Source organism: Trachypithecus francoisi, unplaced genomic scaffold (genome assembly GCF_009764315.1).
Source record: "Trachypithecus francoisi isolate TF-2019V2 unplaced genomic scaffold, Tfra_2.0 Lachesis_group0, whole genome shotgun sequence".
Lineage (NCBI taxonomy): Eukaryota > Metazoa > Chordata > Mammalia > Primates > Cercopithecidae > Trachypithecus > Trachypithecus francoisi.
Genome location: NW_022681453.1, coordinates 122594393 through 122615138, shown reverse-complemented (window position 1 = coordinate 122615138; position 20746 = coordinate 122594393). Strand labels below are relative to the sequence as shown.

Sequence of the window (20746 nt, the reverse complement as noted above, 5' to 3'; positions counted from 1 at the left end):
ACCCTAAAAAATTAAATTAGTACCCTTTTCAAAGAAACACAAGACCGCTCCCTCAACCCTTCTACCATGTTAATAGCAAAAAGATGGCCAACTCTGAAGCCAGAAATGAACCCGCACCAAACAGCAAAACTGCTGATGTCTTGATCTTGGTTATCTCAGCCTCCAGAATTGTAAGAAATAAATTACTGTTGTTAATAAGCCATCCAATCTATGGTATTTTCTTATAACTGCCTGAATGGACTATGACAGTTCCTAATTAATGCAAAGTCTTCAATCCTTGTGCTTCCCCAACTTAAGAAAACTAGTCCAGTGATTCTCCCTTTACTCTCTTCTGTCAGCAAATTTTACCTCTCCACTAGATCACTGTCAACAAAATAAAAACATGCTACACTTCCTTGACTCCATATTTTTTTTTTTTTACCACCTATATCACTGTTACAGGAAAGGGGTTCCCATCCAGACCCCCAAGAGAGGATTCTTGGATCTTATACAAGAAAAAATTAAGGGCGAGTCCACAGTGCAAATCAAAAGCAAGTTTATTAAGAAAGTAAAGTGGGAGGGGGGAAGGGGGAGGGATTGCATTGGGGAGTCATACATGATATAAATGATGAATTGATGGGTGCTGACGAGTTGATGGGTGCAGCACACCAACATGGCACAAGTATACATATGTAACAAACCTGCACGTTATGCACATGTACCCTAGAACTTGAAGTATAATAAAAATAAATAAATAAATAAATAAAAGAAAAAAAAAGAATTTTACACTAAAAAAAAAAAAAAGAAAGAAACTAGAGAGGTAAAATCATTCAACAACAATGAAAGGCTAGAAAAAAAAAAAAAGAAAGTAAAGTGGTGAAGGAACAGCTACTCCATAGACAGAGCAGGACATTTCCTAAAGTAAGAGGAGGAACATGTCTGCCCTAGGTACAATGCTTGTTTATATACAGGATAAAAAAGATCATGGGGGGATGTGCTCTGCTACAAGGGTTTGTGATAAAGGATTAATTTTCTTAATTACTATATTTTGCAAGAATCAATACTGTTGTCTTTAAAGCAAAATTAGGAATGCCTTTGTTCTCAAGATATCGTGATATTGGAACACTCCCAAGTCTGGGTCTGTTGAGTAAACATTATCAATCTGTTCCTTTCACCATAAACATCAAGAGAGTAGGAATGCCTAACTTTCCGGGCATGTGGCCCTAACAAGTCCCAGCCTCACTCAAGGTGTGGTGGAGTCACTAGCCCTCACTCAAGGTGGAGTCATTCTGGTTCAAATGCCTCTGACACCACCACATATCCCCAATTTATTATATCTCATTTTATTTCAAATGCCTTCTAATCCAGCTTTTGCTTATACTAATCTTCTAAAATGGTTTTGTTAAGATCATCAACGACTTCCACATTGCTAAATCCAGTAGTCAATTTTCTGTTATCCTTTTCTTTACCCATTACCAGCAGTTGATACAGTTGATTACTTCCTCTTTGAAATATTTTATCCACTCAGCCTCTGGTTATAAGATTCACTTGTTTTTCTACTATTTTTTGGCCACTCCTCCTTGGTCTCCTTCTATAATTTTACCTTTTATCCCAGTTTCTAAAGGTAGGAGTGCCTCAAAAGTCTTAGAGCTTTTCTGTACTCTACATGCAATCCCCTGGTAATTTCATCTACGATGAATCCAAAATTTACATTCTCAGGTCAGAGCTCTCCAACATACTCTGGATATAACTGCTATGTTCTGCTATGACATTTATTTTGGGAATGCAAATTTGTATCAAAGTAATTAATATTATGGCATTTTGTGATTGGTATTAGTTTGAGCATAATACTATTTTCAGATTTGCTTTTATTTATGCTAATTTTCTTCCACTATGAGAATATGTAGATATGTTTCTTAGGAGCAGGGATTTTAATTTTGGTTACTTATCTAGCTGCTGTTTGCTTTTGTTTTGTTTGTTTGTTTCATAAATATTTGTAAATGAATGAAAAACTTGATTCAGGAGATGTGAAGTCCATGGGGATTACATGCAAAAATGTTTGTATACATTTAACTTTCTGTAGAGAAGGATAATAATTTTCTTCAGATGTTGAAAGGGTCCTTAATCATCCACACAAACCAGATTAATAATTAATCATATAATTCTAGCCTCATATTGCTCTCCAGCCTGGGCAACAGAGAGTGAGGTTCCATATCAAAAAAAAAAAAAAGAGAGAAAGATTAAATTTTCAGCTATTGGAAATATTGGGCTTTTTAGAATGATCCATTTTCAAAGGATTACTGCTTCAGCTCTACAGTTAAAATACTGACTTTTTCATTGAGAAATAGTTGTCCACAAATGACTCATTAAAGATCTGTTTAGGAAGATGTGTGACTCAAAGAGGAGGCGGGTGAAATCTTTAATCACAATACTGACCTTTGCATTTGGTTAATGAAGACAAATTAGGAGCCTAATTGAAAGATTTGTATGTAGATGAAGGGGAAATGAAGGTAATTATTAGGGTGGGGTGAGAATTTTGCTGAGAGAGATATCACCAAACATGAAGGAACTGAAATAGAGATTCAGAAATCATTGCCTGGTTTCTTCTTTATCATCTTTGATCTAAGTTCTGAGCCAATATCTCAGTCAAATGGAATGGAGCCCATACCACACAGAAACCAACTCCAAAAGAGAAACTTCTGGACCAGTCTTGTTTGAACTGATTGACTGTTAGGTACGACGTTAAAAAAAAAAATGGATCATTGAACTATATTATTCTATATGAGACCTGTAAATAATAACAGAAACTTAGAATTATAAATCTCTTTGATAAAATAGATGGGCCATCCTTTAAAATCTGATATTCTCCTTTATGCTTACATATACGTGCATCTCATTTTTGTTGATTGAAAGCTAAAATTCTTCCAGGCCCTTCCCAGGATCATCCTCTCCAGGAAGGACAGCATTGCCATAGCTAGTAAGATCATTGACGACTTCATCCATTTCTTGTTGAAAATTAGTTGAACAATGTTTCATTGGTAAAATTACTACAATTCAAAGGAAAATTACCTTTAAGGTTGTTTTGAACTTCTAAAGCTATATCAATTGCATTAAAGGGCAGAACAGGTTCGTTGGCAATTTGCAAAATCACTTCTCCTGAGAGCTGAAAGAAAAAAAGGAAAAAGAAAATACTAGCATTCAGTAATCAGGAGTTTTCATTTGTTTGTTTTTCATTATTTCAGGTATTTTTATACATCTAGAGGAGCAAAAACACACAGGAATAATATAGTTTTATAAAATCTCTTTTTCTTTTAAATCTTTATTTAATTTTATCTTTCTATAAATAAAAAGTCCTCAGTTCTTTTTCATGTCTCAGAATAGCATAAAGAAATATATCATTCCTTTTGTGAGCTGAAATATTAAGAAATGGCTTCCCTAACTGAAAGAATTGTAATATTTAGACTTTAAATAATTCCTTACAGTTCATAATATCACATGATCAAACAAACAGTAGAGAGGAGCATCTGAAAATCAATGCCTGGCTATTGGACTAAGGAAAACTTCAGACAAAATTAATGATTGATCTATTTTATTTGATAACCTACAGGCCACATTTGGCAGTTTACTTTGAAGGTAAACAGGCTTCCAAGTTACTTGTTTTGTGATTTATGGTAACATCCTGTCACCGAGTAAAGAATTTTTTTCTGAGTTCCCCAAATTACATACTGATGAATGCATAACGTAACGACATTGAAAAGGATGCTGATTTGTGTTTGAATTGTGAAGTTTTGCTGATTTGTTTCAGAATCAGGAAGTTTTGCCAATTGTCTTGTATGCAGACATTGTAACCTGTATGTTGATATCTGTAGCCAGTGATTGTAACTTCTGTATTATACCCTCCAGTAAAAAGAACAACTCTGATATGAATTGTCTTCCTCCTGTCTTCTAAACTTCCTTAGGAAAGCCTCCCAATCTGTAACAGACTCTTTGTTGGTGTGTCTTCACTGGTAGATCTTCACATTTGGCTTCCAATAACACTTCTTCAAAATCTTAGATACGATTTTCCTTCATGCTTTTATTCTATTCCTAATTGCTTTTTTAATTTTTATAACTTTCTATAATCGAAACTAATAGTATTAATACATCTTTGAGATCAATGCTTAAAATAAATACAGATTTTAAAAGGCATCCCCAAAGCTCATATCTGTAATTTTTATAAATGCATAATTCCCCCATGACCCCACCCCAAAACTGTCTGAATATTGACACATGCACTACAGCTGAACTAGCATCTGCTTAACAGGCTGAACAAGTCATAGGCATTCATACACATCCCAAAGGACCTTAGGGCTGACAGAAAGTGCCATTGTTATCTCTCTCTCTCTCTCTCTCTCTCATAAGTGATATTTAATATTTACCTGGACTTAAGGAATGTCCCTACATCTCTCATAACCCTGAAGGCAGCACACAGGGAAATGTGACCGTGTTGATATTATTAATGCACTATGAAATGTGGTTAGTGAATGAAAAACATTGTCTTGTGAAACCACACAGGGGAAATTAGCACACTAACTTGAGACACAACGCATAAAAGATATAATTTACAAGGAAATTATTCTGTTACATATCCAAATATATATATTCAACAAGGTGCAAATTCCATTTAAACTTTGATACGGTTTGGCTCTGTGTCCCCACCCAAATTTCATCTTGTAGCTCCCATAATTCCCATGTGTTATGGGAGGGACCTGGTAATAGATGACTGAATCATGGGGGTATATCTTTCCCATGCTGTTCTTGTGATAGTGAATGTGTCTCACAAGATCTGATGGTGTTAAAAATGGGAGTTTCCCTGCTCTCTTTTTTCCTGCTACCATCCTTGAAAGATGTGACTTGCTCCTCCTTGTATTCCGCCATGATGGTGAGCTTTCCCCAGCCACGTGAAACTGTGAGTTTTCCATTAAACCTCTTTCCTTTGTAAATTGCCTAGTCTTCAGTATGTCTTTATCAGCAGCATGAAAACAGACTAATACAATAAATGGGTACCAGGAGTGGGACTGCTGAAAAGATACCTGAAAATGTGGAAGCAACTTTGGAGCTGGGAAATAGGTAGATGTTGGAACAGTTTGGAGGACTGAGAAAAAGACAGAAAAATGTGGGAAAGTTTGCAACTCCATAGAGATTTGTTGAATGACTTTGACCAAAATGCTGACAATTATAGAGAAAATGAAATCCAGGGTGAGGTGGTTTCAGATAAAGATAAGGAACTTGTTGGGAACTGGAGCAAAGGTGACTCTTGTTATGTTCCAACAAAGAGATGGGTGGCATTTTGCCTCTGTCCTAGAGATTTGTGGAACTTTGAACTTGAGAGAGATGATTTAAGGTATCTGGTAGAAGAAATTTCTAAGCAGAGAAGGATTCAAGAGATGACTTGGGTGTTGATAAAGGCATTCAGTTTTAAAAGGGAAACAGACCATAAAAGTATGGAAAATTTGCAGCCTGACAATGCGATAGAAAAGAAAATCCCATTTTCTATGGAGAAATTAAAGGCAGCTGAAGAAATTTGTCCAAGTAAAAAGGAGCCAAATGTTAAATCATCAAGACAATGGGGAAAATGTCTACAGGGCATGTCAGAGACCTTTGCGGCAGCCCCTCCCATCACAAGCCTGGAGGTTTTAGAGTAAAAAATCGTTCTGTGGGCCAGGCCCAGGGTCCCTCTGCTGTGTTCAGTCTGGGGACTTGGTGCTCTGAGTCCCAGTTGCTCCATCCTTGACTAAAAGGGGCCAACGAACAACTCAGGCTGTTGCTTCAGAGGGTGGAAGCCTCAATCAAGTCTTAGTAGCTTCCACATGGTATTGGTCCTGTGGGTACACAGAAGTCAAGAATTGTGGTTTGGAACCTCTGCCTAAATTTCATAAGGTGTATGGAAATGCCTGGATGCCCAAGCAAAAATGTTTGCAGGGTGAGGCCATCATAGAGAAACTCTACTAGGGCAGTGCAAAAAAGAAATGTAGAGTCACAGCCCCCACAGAGTCCCTACTGGGGCACCACCTAGTGGAGCTGTGAGAAGAGGGCCACCATCCTCAGACTCCAGAATGGTAGAGCCACCGGTAGCTTGCACTGTGTACCTGAAAAAGCCACAGATGCTCAACACCAGCCAGTAAAAGCAGCCAGAAGGGGGTCTATACCCTGCAAAGCCACATGGGCAGAGCTTCCCAAAGCCGTGGGAACCCACCTCTTGCATCAGCATAACCTGGATGTGAGACATGGAGTCAAAGGAGATCATTTTAGAACTTTAACACTTGACTGCTCTGCTGGATTTTGGACTTGCACGGAGCCTGTAGCCCCTGTGTTTTGATCAATTTCTCCCATTTGTAATGGCTGTATTTACCCAATGCCTGTATCCCCATCGTATCTAAGAGGTAACTAACTTGCTTTTGATTTTACAGGCTCATAGGTGGAAGGGACTTGCCTTGTCTCAGATGAGACTTTGGACTATGGACTTTTGAGTTAATGCTGAAATGAGTTGAGACTTTGGGGAACTGTTGGGAAGGCATGTTTGGTTTTGAAATGTGAAGATATGAGATTTGGGAGGGGTCAGGGGTGCAATGATACGGGTTGGCTCTGTGTTCCCATCCAAATCTATCCAAATCTCGTCTTGCAGCTCCCATACTTCCCACATGTTGTGGGAAGGACCCAGTAGGAGATGACTGAATCTTGGCGGCAGGTCTTTCCCATACTGTTCTTGTGACAGTGAATGAGTCTCATGAGATCTGATGATGTTAAAAACAAGAGTTTTCCTATACAAGCTCTCTCTTTTCCTACTGCCATCCACGTAAGATGTAACTTGCTCCACCTTGCCTTCCGACATGATTATGAGGCTTCCCCAGCCTCATGGAACTGTGAGTTCTCCATTAAATCTCTTTCCTTTGTAAATTGCCCAGTCATCAGTATGTGGTTTTTTGTTTTTGTTTTTTTTTTTTTTGAGATGGAGTCTCGCTCAGTCACCAGGCTGGGGTGCAGTGGTGCAATCTGGGCTGACTGCAAGCTCCACCTCCCGGATTCACACCATTCTCCTGCCTCAGCCTCCTGAGTAGCTAGGACTACAGGTGCCTGCCACCATGCCTGGCTAATATTTTTGTACTTTTTTTTTAGTAGATATGGGGTTTCACCGTGTTAGCCAGGATGGTCTCGATCTCCTGACCTTGTGATCCACCTGCCTTGGCCTCCCAAAGTGCTGGGATTACAGGCGTGAGCCATGGCGCCCAGCCCGCTATGCCTTTATCAGCAGTATGAAAATGAACTAATACAATATTAAAAGTTATATTTCCCAATTGTTTGCACAATTCAAGTCATAAAAATACAATTCAATTTGATCTTCTTCTATATGCTTGGGAAAATGTGTTTATTAGAAATAAAGAGAAGAAAGAACCCCTTTTTGATTTTTATTTTAAGTTCCGGGGTACACGTGCAGGATATGCCGGTTTGTTACATAGGTAAATGTGCATGATGGTGGTTTGCTGCACTTATCAATCCATCACCTAGGTATTAAGCCCCACGTGCATTAGCTATTTTTCCTAATGCTCTCCCTCCTGCCACCCTACCCCCCTACCAGACCCCAGTGTGTGTTATTCCGCTCCTGCATCCATGTGTTCTCATTGAAGAACCACTTTTGATAATCTTTTATTCCTTTGTTTTCTCCCAAATGTAGCAACCAATTTCTAATATACCTTTGCAGAGACTTATCCTCAATATTGGGGTGCTGAAAAGTATTCTACCACATGAGACTTTGACATACTGAGCTAAAGAAAGAGCCTCAAAGTCTCTCTGCCCTTGCTTGCCCCGTACCCTCCCAACACTTCTGTCTTTCTCAAAGCAAAAGGTGAGGATGTTCTCTGAAGTTCTCTTATCCATGTAAAAACTGTGAACCTCCAAAGAGGAACACAATTACCTTTCATCCTCTCTTGGAAATCTCATTGTCAGTGAGGGATGCAACCACACCTGGATGGACTTTTTCAAGCAGATAGTGTTGCCTCTAAGGATGATTCAAATACTAAAGAGAATCATTTACAAATTAATTTTGTCTCCCAGGTCCATTTATTATCCCTAATAATAATTTATCATTCATGAGAAGAATAATCTAAATTCTTCATCTCTCTCTCTGCTTTACAATAAAGGGCACATAAATATATTTCTATAGTCCACTGAGTTATTGGGTAATCCTATGCAATTCCCCCCATCCTGCATATGAAATAAATATCTATGCCTTTTTCTCCTATTAGTCTGCCTGTTGTCAGTTCACTTTCAGCAAACCTTCAGAGAGTGGAGGGAAAGCTTTCCTTTTGCCCCTACACCAGCGTAGTGGTCACAAAAATCCTGGGAAACTGCCTACTTCGATCACGCTGCACTTCAGGAAATATATTGTTTGCCATAGATTGATATAAATTATCCATCAGCTCCACCTCACTTCATCCAAATCATACAAGAAACACCAAAATATAAAAATAAATTATTTATAAAAAGGATTTTTAAAAGAAATTAAGAAGGATTATGATGGATTTTTTTTTCCCAATTTGCACTGTATAATAGGGACTCCAGAAAAGACATGTTTTGTTTACACGTAGAATCTAGATACCACACATTACAAAAGATTAAAAGAAGAGAAAAAGGAGGAGGGAGAAAGGTGACTTCTTTGAGTGCTGCTGCAGAAAGCTCTTGTGTTTGTTTTTTAAGAGTGGCTTGGCACCTTGAACATGGGAATATAAGCCAACTACCTTGCTATTTCTTTCAAAGAGAAACTGGCAACAAAGATTGAGACTTCAGAAACATCTGGCCCACTATGGAATGCTTAGACTAAATTGGCTTTCTTTGCAGCTTCGTAAGCAAGAGGAAGATTTGTATACTCCTTGCCATGCAGCACAAAGAGATGAGCCATACTGCATATTCTTACACACTCTGAAACTCGGTCTTCCTCAGGCATGCCAGAACAACTTTCCTTTACATTCATATGAGGTCTTATTCTTTTTAAAGTGCTTTATAACTGTATGTCTCATTTCATTATCCTGACAACCCTAAGAGACAGGTAGATGGGGAATTAACACCTTGTGTTAAAAATACTGAGAATCAGCTTCACAGAGAACAGTTAACAGTAATGGCAAAGTTAAAATATCAATAACCAAATTTTCTGGAGCACCTACTAGGCATCAAAGCTGTATGGAAGTTTTCAAATATCATTCTCTTTAATTCTCACAACAGCTCAGCAAGGCAGGTATCATGTTCATATAAAAAAAGAAATTGAGGCTCTCATAGATTAGTTAACTTGCTCAAGTCACCTACCCAAGTGTAATCGATTTGAAGGCCTGTGCTACTTTTTTTGCTATAGCACGAGGTTTAAGTCAGAATCTAGAAAAAAATCTGTCAGTTGGTTATTTGTGGGAAACTAAAGCTACACTCTGAATTCTTTACTTCTTGCCAACTGTTCTTTCCACTATACTACTGTGTTTCTTGGTGAAGAAAAAAATACAAAAACCTATGTTTCTTGTAATACTACTCGTCAATACCTGTAATATCTTATTTCTAATCCTGAACATCTGTGATATTTGCATGCCTGTGGCACATAGCATAAGTAAATAACTATTCAATATCTGTGAAATTACAATGCAATGACTTTACAAGCACACATGTGCCTCAAGACCCTGGTGTCTTTCCTTTTCCACTGTTGTCTGACCATACTAGCCCTGAGCAGAAGATGAAAGAAGAATAAATTAGAAATAAAAAACTGTACAGAACTAAAAATATTTAAAACATATAAAAGGATCATTGTGTTGAAAACTGAGTTAATAATCACCACATTGCAAAGGCTTTCCTCTCTTACTAAATAATATTGATGTTTCTAGAGTTAGTGGTCTCATTGGTATTAGGCAAGATCTGATTATCAAAAGATAAAAACTATACATAGAAACTTATTCTAGATTTTTAAGAATATAAATATCACCCTATGAGACAACAAGGTAACAGATGACTTACAAAGTTTAAGGAAAAAGTATACACACACAGAGACACGTGTGTGTGTGTGTGTATTAAGTTTTCTTAAAATACTCTTTTGCACCTTTAAATACAACTAAAATTACTTCAGGCCAAAGAAAGATAAACTTTTATAGGGGATAACTAATTCTTTGACTTCGTCACAAGTCTTTCTCTTACTCACTAGACCAATGTAGAAAGAAAAAACTTATTTACTAAACTGTCAATATCTAAGAAATAGGACACATTTTCTCCCCTTAATTATTGTAGCTATTACACAGTATGGTGACTGCATTTTCAATAAATGCTTTTAACAAAGTTTTCATTTATTGAGTGGACAATGCAGTAAAACATATACAGGTTCACTAAAATAATATCATTGCCTTGAGTCTATAATGTAATTTCTCTTTAGCCACAGCATGGCTGAGCATTGCATGGCTTTTCTATATTTTTATATACCCAGATTAAAGTAACCATAGTTTATACCTTTCACTTAAGCTGTAAGTTAAACTATTATCATGGGATTTTTTTATGTCCTCAATTAAATTTAAAATGAAATACAGCCCCACTCTGAAAGTTGATGTTGTGAGATAAGCATCACACCTGTTTTATAGGTTACCATCGGAAAAAAAAAAAAGAAAACTAGGATGTCACTGTGGCATGTGAAAAAAAAAAAAAAACTTCAGCTGAATTAAATTTAAAGGAGTTCAATTGTGCAATGAGTGATTTGCGAATCCGGCAGCCCTCAGAATCACAACAGATTCAGAGACTGCAGGGATGCCTCATGGTCAGGACAAATTTATAGACAAAGAAAAGGGAAGTGATGTATAGAAATTGGAAGTGAGGTACAGAAACAGCTGGATTGGTTACAGATTGGCATTTGCCTTAATGGAACACAGTTTGAACACTCAGCAGTGTATGAGTGGTTGAAGTGTGGTTGCTGAGATTGACAAAGACTCAGCTATTGTTACAGGCACATACTCCTAAGTTAGGTTTTGAATCTTGTCTACCTATTAGTTAGGTTACAGTTCATCCACGAAGACTCAAATATATAAGTACAGAGTCCTTCTCAGGCCATTGTTAGTTCACTTTAACACACGGTATAAGACACCATGACAAATAGTAGATGAATCATGAACCATCTTAACTAGTAGCTATTGATCCTTTATTGTGTGATCATTACCATGCTATGGGGGAGAGAAAAGAGCTAAAATGTCGTAAAAGATAGTTGCTCTCTTTAGAACTTACTTTTCTGTTAGAGATAAGTCATTCCACTTTTACACAATTGGAAAAAGAAGTTAACAGTATAAAATTAGTAAATATGAATAATTTATTTCCTAGAAAGCACCATTTTCTATTTCACTGTAAACATACCACATAAGCATACACATATATTTGGAGAGCAGGAATCTAGATGACTGTAAAATGGGAAAGGCATTTTCGACCACGGGAATAAAATGAACAGAAATCTGGGGTAGAAAACAGCCAAGACTTTCTTTTTACTTTTAGAGTAAAACAAGATTTTTTAGAGAAACAAGAAACCAGTGTGACTGAAATGGAGTTCTCAGTTACTGAGAAGTAAGTTTGTGTGTGGAGTGTGGGGCAAAGGATCAGAAAACCCTCAAACTCATTGAAGTCATACGGCCATGATCCAGTGATCTTCAGGGAGTCTGCTCCACTCCTTTTAACTTTCAGACCAGAGGCATAACCTGATAGATCATAGCCTGGCAAGAGTCTTTACAACAGGATTTTGTGGTGCATAATGCCCTTCAGGCTGTTATGTTCATGCTGAAGTGACATGACTCTGATTTATGCCACTTTATACTAGAAACCTCCCAATTTAACAACAAACATCCTGTGGATAACAAACCTTAGGGCAGCCAACCATGGACAAGAGGAGTGGAGGGAGTTTCCTGAAGATGAGTAGAATGAGAAGCAGCCTCCAGTCCTCATGACCCCTTTCCAAAGCTGCAGTATCCATAGAGGAGAGGGATCAAAGATGTATTCCTGACATACCCAACCTATTTCCCCCCAAAATTAGAAATTAAATGATGTAATGCACAATTACTGCCCAAAATCCATGTATCCATAACATGATTAAAATATAGCCTTAAGACTGTCATTGTCTTTCATCTGGAATACTCCACAAACTCCCTAATTGTTTGAAATGTCTGCTCCAACACATTCTCCACATCATCTTCTGAGTTGTGCAGTTACTTGTTTGGGATATGTTTCTTGTGTACTCTCAAAAAACAGACCTGTTTATCTCACTTTCTTTCCATTGCTCCTCTTGACCTATAGCAAAATTTACAGTATCTAATATTCAACTATAATTTGACAAGTTTATATATGAAAAAAATTACTTGAAAGTAAAAGTGTCTTTAAAAAGCAAGAACTTATACAGCCTCCACAACTATCAAAAAGGAAGCTTGAGATCCAACCCACGTCACAGAAACTAGTGAGGAAAATTTTAAATGCCACACCTGTTCTCTCAGCCCCAACAAAAACCACCATGAGAGCCCCAAGAGAGTTTCATGGATAAGTGGAGACTTCCTAACACCTGAATAACACTCCTGTTCTTGCCAGTGGATGACTTGAGGGTTTCTTTCCGTAGAAAGATTTTGGTGGAATGCTTAGGAGGCCTTGCCAAAGACCTTGCTTCCACTGCTTACATTTGTGAAGGCCAACAGTTGGAGAAGAAAGAGATAGGAAAACTGTCATGGAATCTCTAACCTTTTAGGAATGAAATAGTTCAAGATCCCACTTTTCCTTCTTAAGTTTTCAAAGACATTAGAATCATTTTGATTGACTGAGGTAGTCTCAAATGAAGACTACCTTAGGTGGTATGTTATCTTTTAGCAAAGGATTCCAAAGTTGTTGAAGAATTCCAATAGCCCCTGATAGGGCAATTTGCTTCAAGGACTCATGGCCATTTTTAGGAGCTCCTGTGACTTATCCTGTTTGGTCCACGGGCCTACCAAAAGGATACTGTGTGTGAACGTAAAGACCTGTGTGAGCAAACAGTGTTAAACTTGAAAACAGCAGTTTGGACAGTGGAATGGCCATAGCTGTGAATATCTCTGGAGGAAAGAGAGCTCTTTTCTCTCAGCATGCTGAGAAACTGCTGTTTTAGTCACCACCATGCCTCTAACAGTGGCCAAGAGCTGAATGAGGATACTGAGACACTGGGTTTGCAGGCTGGCACATGCCTTCCCTGCAGAGCTGCCAAGTTTCTGGAGCTGATAGACCATGCAAAGGCTCTCGGGACCACTTGGACATGATGAAAAATCGATGGGATGTGAAACAAAGCAAGAAGATGTAAACAAGGCATGTCTCCACTGAAATTTAATTTGATTATGAAAGAGTTGGGCTCTTCACTTAGCCCTAAACTGCTAACAGTATATATTTTTTTTTGCAAATATGTACTAACACCTGCCAACACCAAGGCATTATAGAATAAGGTGACTCATGATGTCAAGAAACCAATGGCTAGGAAAATAAATCCCTGATTCAAATCCTCCTTTCCGGCTTCTGCTTCCGCTGAAAGCCCCATTTCCTGTCTAGTTTCTCAGCCTAAACTCTGATCACACCATCTCCAGTTTACCAGGAATCCTAGTTTGGATTCCCCCTCAAAACAACAAACTTGAGATGAAATCTGAGCACAAGTAGTCCATTGAGAGGTGAGGGTAGTAGGATGGGAAGGAGAGACAAGGAAGACAAGAGAGCCAATAGAAGGCACATTATCAAGTCAGCTATCACTGTGGATGACTGAAGCTTAACCTTTCTGGAGAAAACCTGAGAGCCAGAGCCTCAGGATTTTCCCACTCAAGGGGCAAGGGAGCAGTGTATTGATTCACTAGCTTCCAATTGGGCATTGCTACACGGAGGTGTTACATTTTAATCTCTGAACTGTCCTGTTCACTGGCAACTTTCCAGGGCTGAAGAAAGCCTCAGGCAAAGATAAAGTTTAGTATTTGCAAAACTATTACTAAAATAGATGCTTACTTTCTATTCCCATGCCACAGAAAAGTAAACTCATAATTTTTTTTTTTTTTTCCCCAAATGTAAGATAGCTCTCCTCTTTTGGTGACTGTCATCACCTATGTGTTATTAAATTGTTACTACAGTGGAGAAAATATATCCACACATCAATTCGGAAGTAACAAATTAGCTTTTTGGCATTTGTAATGACTATTTTTCAGTGATGTAGTCATGTTGTGACTTTGTAACATATTTGTATTTTCTGCTGGTCATATTGTTTCTAGAGAGGGACCAAACTAGGTTAATATTTCTTAGTGTTCTGGAAAAATAAACTTCAAGATATTAACTTTACTTTTTTACTATGTTTAGTAGTAATTTGCATATGCTGATTGACAAATTAAGTATCTTCATTTTATTTCTCTAATAACTATCTTTAACATGATATCATTAATAATAATAACAGCAGCTAACATTTGTTGCACTCTTGCCATATGCCCGGCATTATTTTAAATTCTTTATATAAATTAATTCATTGAATCCTTACAATACCCTTATTCTATTTTGCATGAGAAAATAGAAGCATTGCTCAGTTAATTAAATTTCCCAAGGTCCACTTAGCTAGTACATGGCAATTTTGAGATTTGAACCCAAGCATTCTGGCTGCAGATCTGAACTCTTAATTGTTACCCTAATTAGCACCTTTGAAATTTTTTTCCAAGCCCTTTTCTAATTTTAGCAAATCAGGAATACCAGTGGCCAATATTTACCAAATGTGAACATATGATTCCAAGGAATAATTAAGGACTGGTTACACCTATTTAAAATAAAGACCTGAGCAAGTGATCCTACCAGGATTATAACTTTTGATACAGTCCAGTGCTAATTTTCATGTCTGTAGATCCTGCTTTCCTGAACCTAAAAAAGGGAAGGAGAGATTTATGAAGTAAAACAATTCTCTAAGATACTCTAGAGTAGTGGCAAATACTATCGTAGCTGTGGTGTGACAAAGAGCGTAGTGGTTGTGTATTTTTAAAAGATTAATGTTATGTTTATTAAATAATGTACTTTGTACATTATCCAAATCAATTAATCATAGAAAGATTAGAGAACTGATTTAGCAGAGTTTGTAATAATGTTAAAGAAACATATAACAAGCACACATAATGCATCAAGACAGAAGAAGCCGTTCATAAAGAGCTATAAAGAGAAAATTCTCTTAGAAATTGTATTTTCAAGGCATAATGCTGAGTATCTGTACATGTGAAATACTGTGGTTTTAATTTTCTCTTTAGGAATTTAATAAAACAGTGCTTTAGTAAAGGACAAAAATGTTTTTTCCTTCTAATATCCAACCATTAAACAAAGATCATCTTGGTAATAAATGAATGCAATCACATAGAGAGCCAATTATTTAGTTAATAGATCTATATTATTTTGATATAAATTATTAATATAATTATTTCCTTTTATATGTGCCAGTTGAAAAAACAACAAAAAATAAACCTCTGTTCTATTATAGATTTGGACATCTGGTATAATTCTGTTTTGTAAAAAATAATATCTTGGAATATTGCTTCATTTTTTCAAAAAATATGAACATTAAAAAATAATGACACCATGTTTCTATCTTATAGGGACAATGAAGTCACTAGAGAGATGTAGAGATATGGGAATGAAAAAAATAAACAACTGTTCTTTTGAACTTGCTGCTTCTACCTAGTGAGATTTTAAATGATGGTCAAAATATATGTGACCCTGACTGTATGCAATTACATTGTTAATGCAGTTTCTTTCTCAACTATAAATGCAATAAATGTTATTGCGGATTGCATCCTACAAAGTGAGACTTGACATTTTAAAAATAGAAAAACACCACAAGGGCTTTAGATCCTTTGATGTGTGATTATATTCATGACAAGGTTCTTACAGTAACTTTCTTAGAACTAGATGCTATTGTTTAGTTGAATCCAAAAATATATGTATGTAAATAAGAACCTGCATAAACAGAGCACACTGTCAAGCTCTAGAAATTCCAAGATTTCTCTTTTTTCTTTACATGTTGCTTAGTGATAAACAGGACTCTTATATTAATAGTTCCTTGCTTCTCAAATATCCCAGGATGTCCTATATAACATAGCCCAACAAATCAAGAATTTTAGTACCTTTATAGTTGACCAGTTAAACTATGTCATATGACCTTATACTTTTATCAGTACCCTTTGTCTAAGTGATATTTATCTTGATGAGATGCTTATAAAGCTTCTACATATAATTCAGTAGTCCCCAGTTAAATGGTAAAACTGTGACATAGTTCCTGTACTAAAGGGGCTTTGGATGGTTTGCATGCTATTAGCAAAGAAAAACAAAAAGAACATATGAAATGTCACATCTCAAAGATTAAATAAATAGGAGAACACTGGTTACTATGAACAGCAATAGACCAAGAACAGTTTTTGGAGGATAGTTCCATTTTGCTGGATCTTAAAGGAAGGATACAATTTAGAGATGTGGAGAGAATTAAAGGCAGCACTCTTAGTAAGAGGAACAGGTAAGTGAAAATTCTGATCCTAACACTAAGTCAATCAGTCTTGATGGAAGGATTTTTTTAAAGCAGAAAATGAAAATAAAGTTGGAGAAGATGATTATATTGCAATATATATATTTCTTCCTTCTCAATAAGTTCCTTATAAAGGAGAAAGATGTTCTATTTATATTGGAATGTCTTGGAATGTCTTGAAGAATTAGATTTTTTTAGAGAAACACTGTGATTACTAACAAATTAACCTGGAAAAAGGCTTAAGACATTCCACATAATAGGCCAAAGTAAAGCCTGGTCTGGAAAAGTGAAGACAGAAAGGGTTTCATGTCTTAATTTTATCTAACAATTGGTACTCATATTACCATGTTACCACCATCACCAAAAAGTATAATATCTAAATGCTTATTGTTGAAAACACATTAGCCTTAATTTAGAATGTGTCAATTTACTACTTGAACTTCTATGGGCCTCTGTTACCTCATCTGTAAGGGTTTACTCTAAAACCCAGGCACAATATTCTCTTAAATTTTTAGCATATGGTTGGTTATTGAGGAGTACTGAGAGTATTGAAGGATTCAATCTAATAACAGAAGTCGAGGGCTATCTGAAGAGCTTATTATTGTGACTATTTTCTGGACCCGAAGTGGATTTTAACCAGCTGCCAGAGCTCTGACAAATCTCATGTTTCTTAGGCAACTTGCTCATATAGATGCTGTGAATGGAGCAGTCTCTTCTATTTCTAGGAGAGCTTGACTATAGGCTGGGGCTCAGCAGAGCCCGCCCCTAGATGCCGATTAAGTAGCAGAAGTAGGACACCTACCCATAAACTTCAGGAAACCTGCTTCCTTTGTTCTCTAAAGTTTGTGTGAGCTTTGTATGTTTAGATCCTCAGAAAAGTTAGAAACACTACACTATGCATCATTGTATCATATGACTGTTCACTTTTTGCAAAGAAATTAGGACACTGGTCTGATAAAGAGGTTATATAGTGCATCTATGGTTTTTGCATATTCTAAAGGCAGGCAAAGGAAAGGAACAAGTATTAACTGAAAATCTACTATGTGCCAGACCTTTCACTGTAACTGTGAATAGATGATTTAATTTAACCCTATCAACAAATCTACCAGATTATATTATGCAATACTGGTAATGATATAGATTGAGGTCAGGCTATGAAGGCTCTGGTAGATTATAACAAAAAGCTTATTTCACTTAAAATGTAATTTATTTAGTGGAAAACAGCACCAAAAGAGGCTATGTTTAGTAATGTACATATTTTATTTTTACCTTCATTATGATAAATTGCTAACAATGTCTTTGTAGGGGTAGCAATAATTCAGTGCCCATTTATTCAACTTATTTAAAAAACTGGGGACATATCCTGGTGTTATGCTCTAGTTAACCACCTCATTTACTCAGGCAGATTAAGAGGTGCCTGGGTTTTATTATCTCAGATATGTACTGTGTCATTCATGGAATAAATAATTTGTCCTCATTTTAATGGAAAAACTAATTGCTACACAATATATACTTGTGAAATACATAATTTAAATATGCATTTATAATTCCCAAAAAGTCAAACATTTTAGATAAATTTATGGAGTAGCAATTGATGAAATACGTCCTCTCCGTTTGATTTTATCACCTCAATTTGCAGATAAGAATATAGGGGTTGAAAGTTGAAATGATTTGATTTGCCAAACATTACATAGCTTTTAGAGGCAAATCCAGAACTGGGATTAAGGTCTTAAAGCTCTCAATACATTACTTTTACAGACAACAAAATGTGAGAAATGAATCCAAATTGATGGTGTGTGGGTATGTGTGCATGTGTGTATGATGAGAATATGAAATACAAATGGAAAATTTGGTAAACATACCATATACAAAAAATATGCAAATAGTAGTGAGCTCTAAAATCTGCCCATTGCATTTTATGACACTTTATTATAATGCATTAAAAAACAATCTCCTGATTTCATTGAGCTCTAACTTCTCCAGGAGTAGCTCACAGTCTCTCTCTAAGACACTCACCATGTCTAGGTACATTATCTTATGTAGTTACTCCACCTCCCATCCCAGCTCTTATATTATAACAATTTACTCGCAATTTCTCTATACCTCTAGAGAGAAATGTAATAATGATTTTACATTCTGATAGTAGATGTATTGATTTCTTCCTACAGTTTGATCAGTTTTTATTTTGTATACATGTTAGTTGGTGCCTGTATATCCAGAATTGCTGTATCTTCCTAACTATTCATTTTAGAAACCTTATGAGCTCATCCTCTAATTAGAAAAACCTCTAAGTTTGAACTTTGCCTTAAAGTCTACTTTGGCTGATGTTGATATTATTACATCAGCCTTCTTTGATAGTGTACAACTTGAAATTAATATGTAACCGCATTTCTTTAAAGTCAAAAATCCAGTCTGAGAATTTTAAAAATATTTACTCTGTTATTATAATTACAGATACATTTGCATTTATTTTATCATTTTGCGTTTTCTAGACAATGAGCTTTCTTTACTTCCTTTTCTCCTTCTTGAAGTATATTAGCTTGACTGGGTTTTTTTTTTTTCCTTGTTCTTTTATTTCTGAATAGATTGAATTGTATATTCTATTTTTATTTTTTATTTATTTGGTCAGGCACATTAAATCTTAGGCAAGCTCAGTTGACTAACAAAGTCTAGAGGTAATCAATATCTGTACCCATCTCCCAACCATGAACTACACGAGATGCTTACAACTCATTAAAGCCCTTCTTTTTCTCTCTTACATTGTCTGATATTTTCTAGTAATTCTTATTAGTGTGGTTTTCTTTATAGTCAAAGATTAGTTATACTTATCCACATCGTCACCATTTTTTGGCACAGTGTTAGTTCTTTTATCTTTGCATTATAACAGGATTCAATTTCCTTCTTACTGAATGTATTCTTCAGTAGTTATTTCAGTGAAAGCCCATAAGTGGCAAACTTGTCTCAGCCTTTTTCTAAAAATATCTTCATTTCTTTCTCACTTTTGAATGATACTTTAGATTAGTACAGAATTCTAGGTTGTGAATTATTTTTCTTTAACATTTTGAAGTTATTTCTATTTTATTTTGCTGCTATGAAGGAGTCCTTGGTTTCAGTCTAGTTGTTATTCTTACTTAGGCAACCTCTCTTTGATCCCTACAAGCCACTTCATCACAATTTCTTTTAGATGTGGGTTTATTTTTAATATATCCTACTTGTGATTTGATCTTCAGAATAAAAATTGACTTCATTAATGAATATTGGAAAATTATCAGCCATTACGCTTTCAAATACTGCGTCTCCCCCAATCTCTTATTCTGGAATTTAGAATGACAGGGTCAAAAGATATGACTTTCTCATTTTTCATTGTATTTTCCTTCCTTTGATGTTTTCTGGGTTACTTATTTACATTTATGTTTCACTTCAACAAATAGCTCTCAACATTTATATACATTTCTTTTTCAATCATCCACTGTATTTTTAATTTCACTGATTATGTTATTTCTAGAGTAATTCTTTTTAAAATTACTTTCTATCTCATGATCAATCCTTTCATTATGATTTCCATTTTTTAAAATTATTTAATAATTTCAAAAAACTCATAGTTTATTTCAGCATTGATTGTTGTGTTCAGATGGATTGTTTTGTATGCTTATCACAGTGGATCAATTTCTACCATTATTTATAATTTTTGTTGTGAACACTTCCGTGCACATATGTCTATGTATGTTTTGAAGAAATAAAAATGGCTGAGAGGGTGCTATGGCCTGAATGTGTCCTCCCAAACTTTATATGTTGAAATTCTAACCCCCAAGTTTGTGATATTAGAAAGCAAGGTCTTTGAGAGGTGACTAGAACATGAAGGCAGAACTCTCGTGATTGGGATTAGTGTCCTTAGAAAAGAGACCACAGATTTAAGAAACTTAGTTCATCCATGTGATGTGTTCCCTCTATCTTCTCAGGAAGACACATGATAACAAGAAATCAGAGAATTTGAAATTTTGAGATGCAAATTTCAGCATTCCAAGCACAAACATCTACAGTCCTGATACAGTCTACAGAAAATGATGCTAAGCTAATTCATAAGAGACTGACACTTTGAAATCTAATTCAAGGAAGAGCCTCCCATTTTAAGAACAGCCAGATCCCACAGAGGAACTAGTTTTTATAACAAGAGATCAAGATTAGTGCCTCTAATTTATATATGTG

The 20746-nt window shown here is 36.1% G+C and overlaps 1 protein-coding gene across 3 annotated transcripts in view; it reads right to left on the bottom strand.

Annotated features, from left to right (window-relative positions):
- The window catches only part of NAALADL2 (N-acetylated alpha-linked acidic dipeptidase like 2), a 967958-nt gene that overhangs the window by 63282 nt on the left and 883930 nt on the right, over window positions 1-20746 (bottom strand). For all 3 annotated transcript variants that reach the window (XM_033211735.1, XM_033211737.1, XM_033211736.1), the window contains one exon: window positions 3049-3142. In XM_033211735.1, the coding sequence (XP_033067626.1) occupies window positions 3049-3142 (94 nt within the window). The remainder of the gene's footprint in view (window positions 1-3048; window positions 3143-20746) is intronic.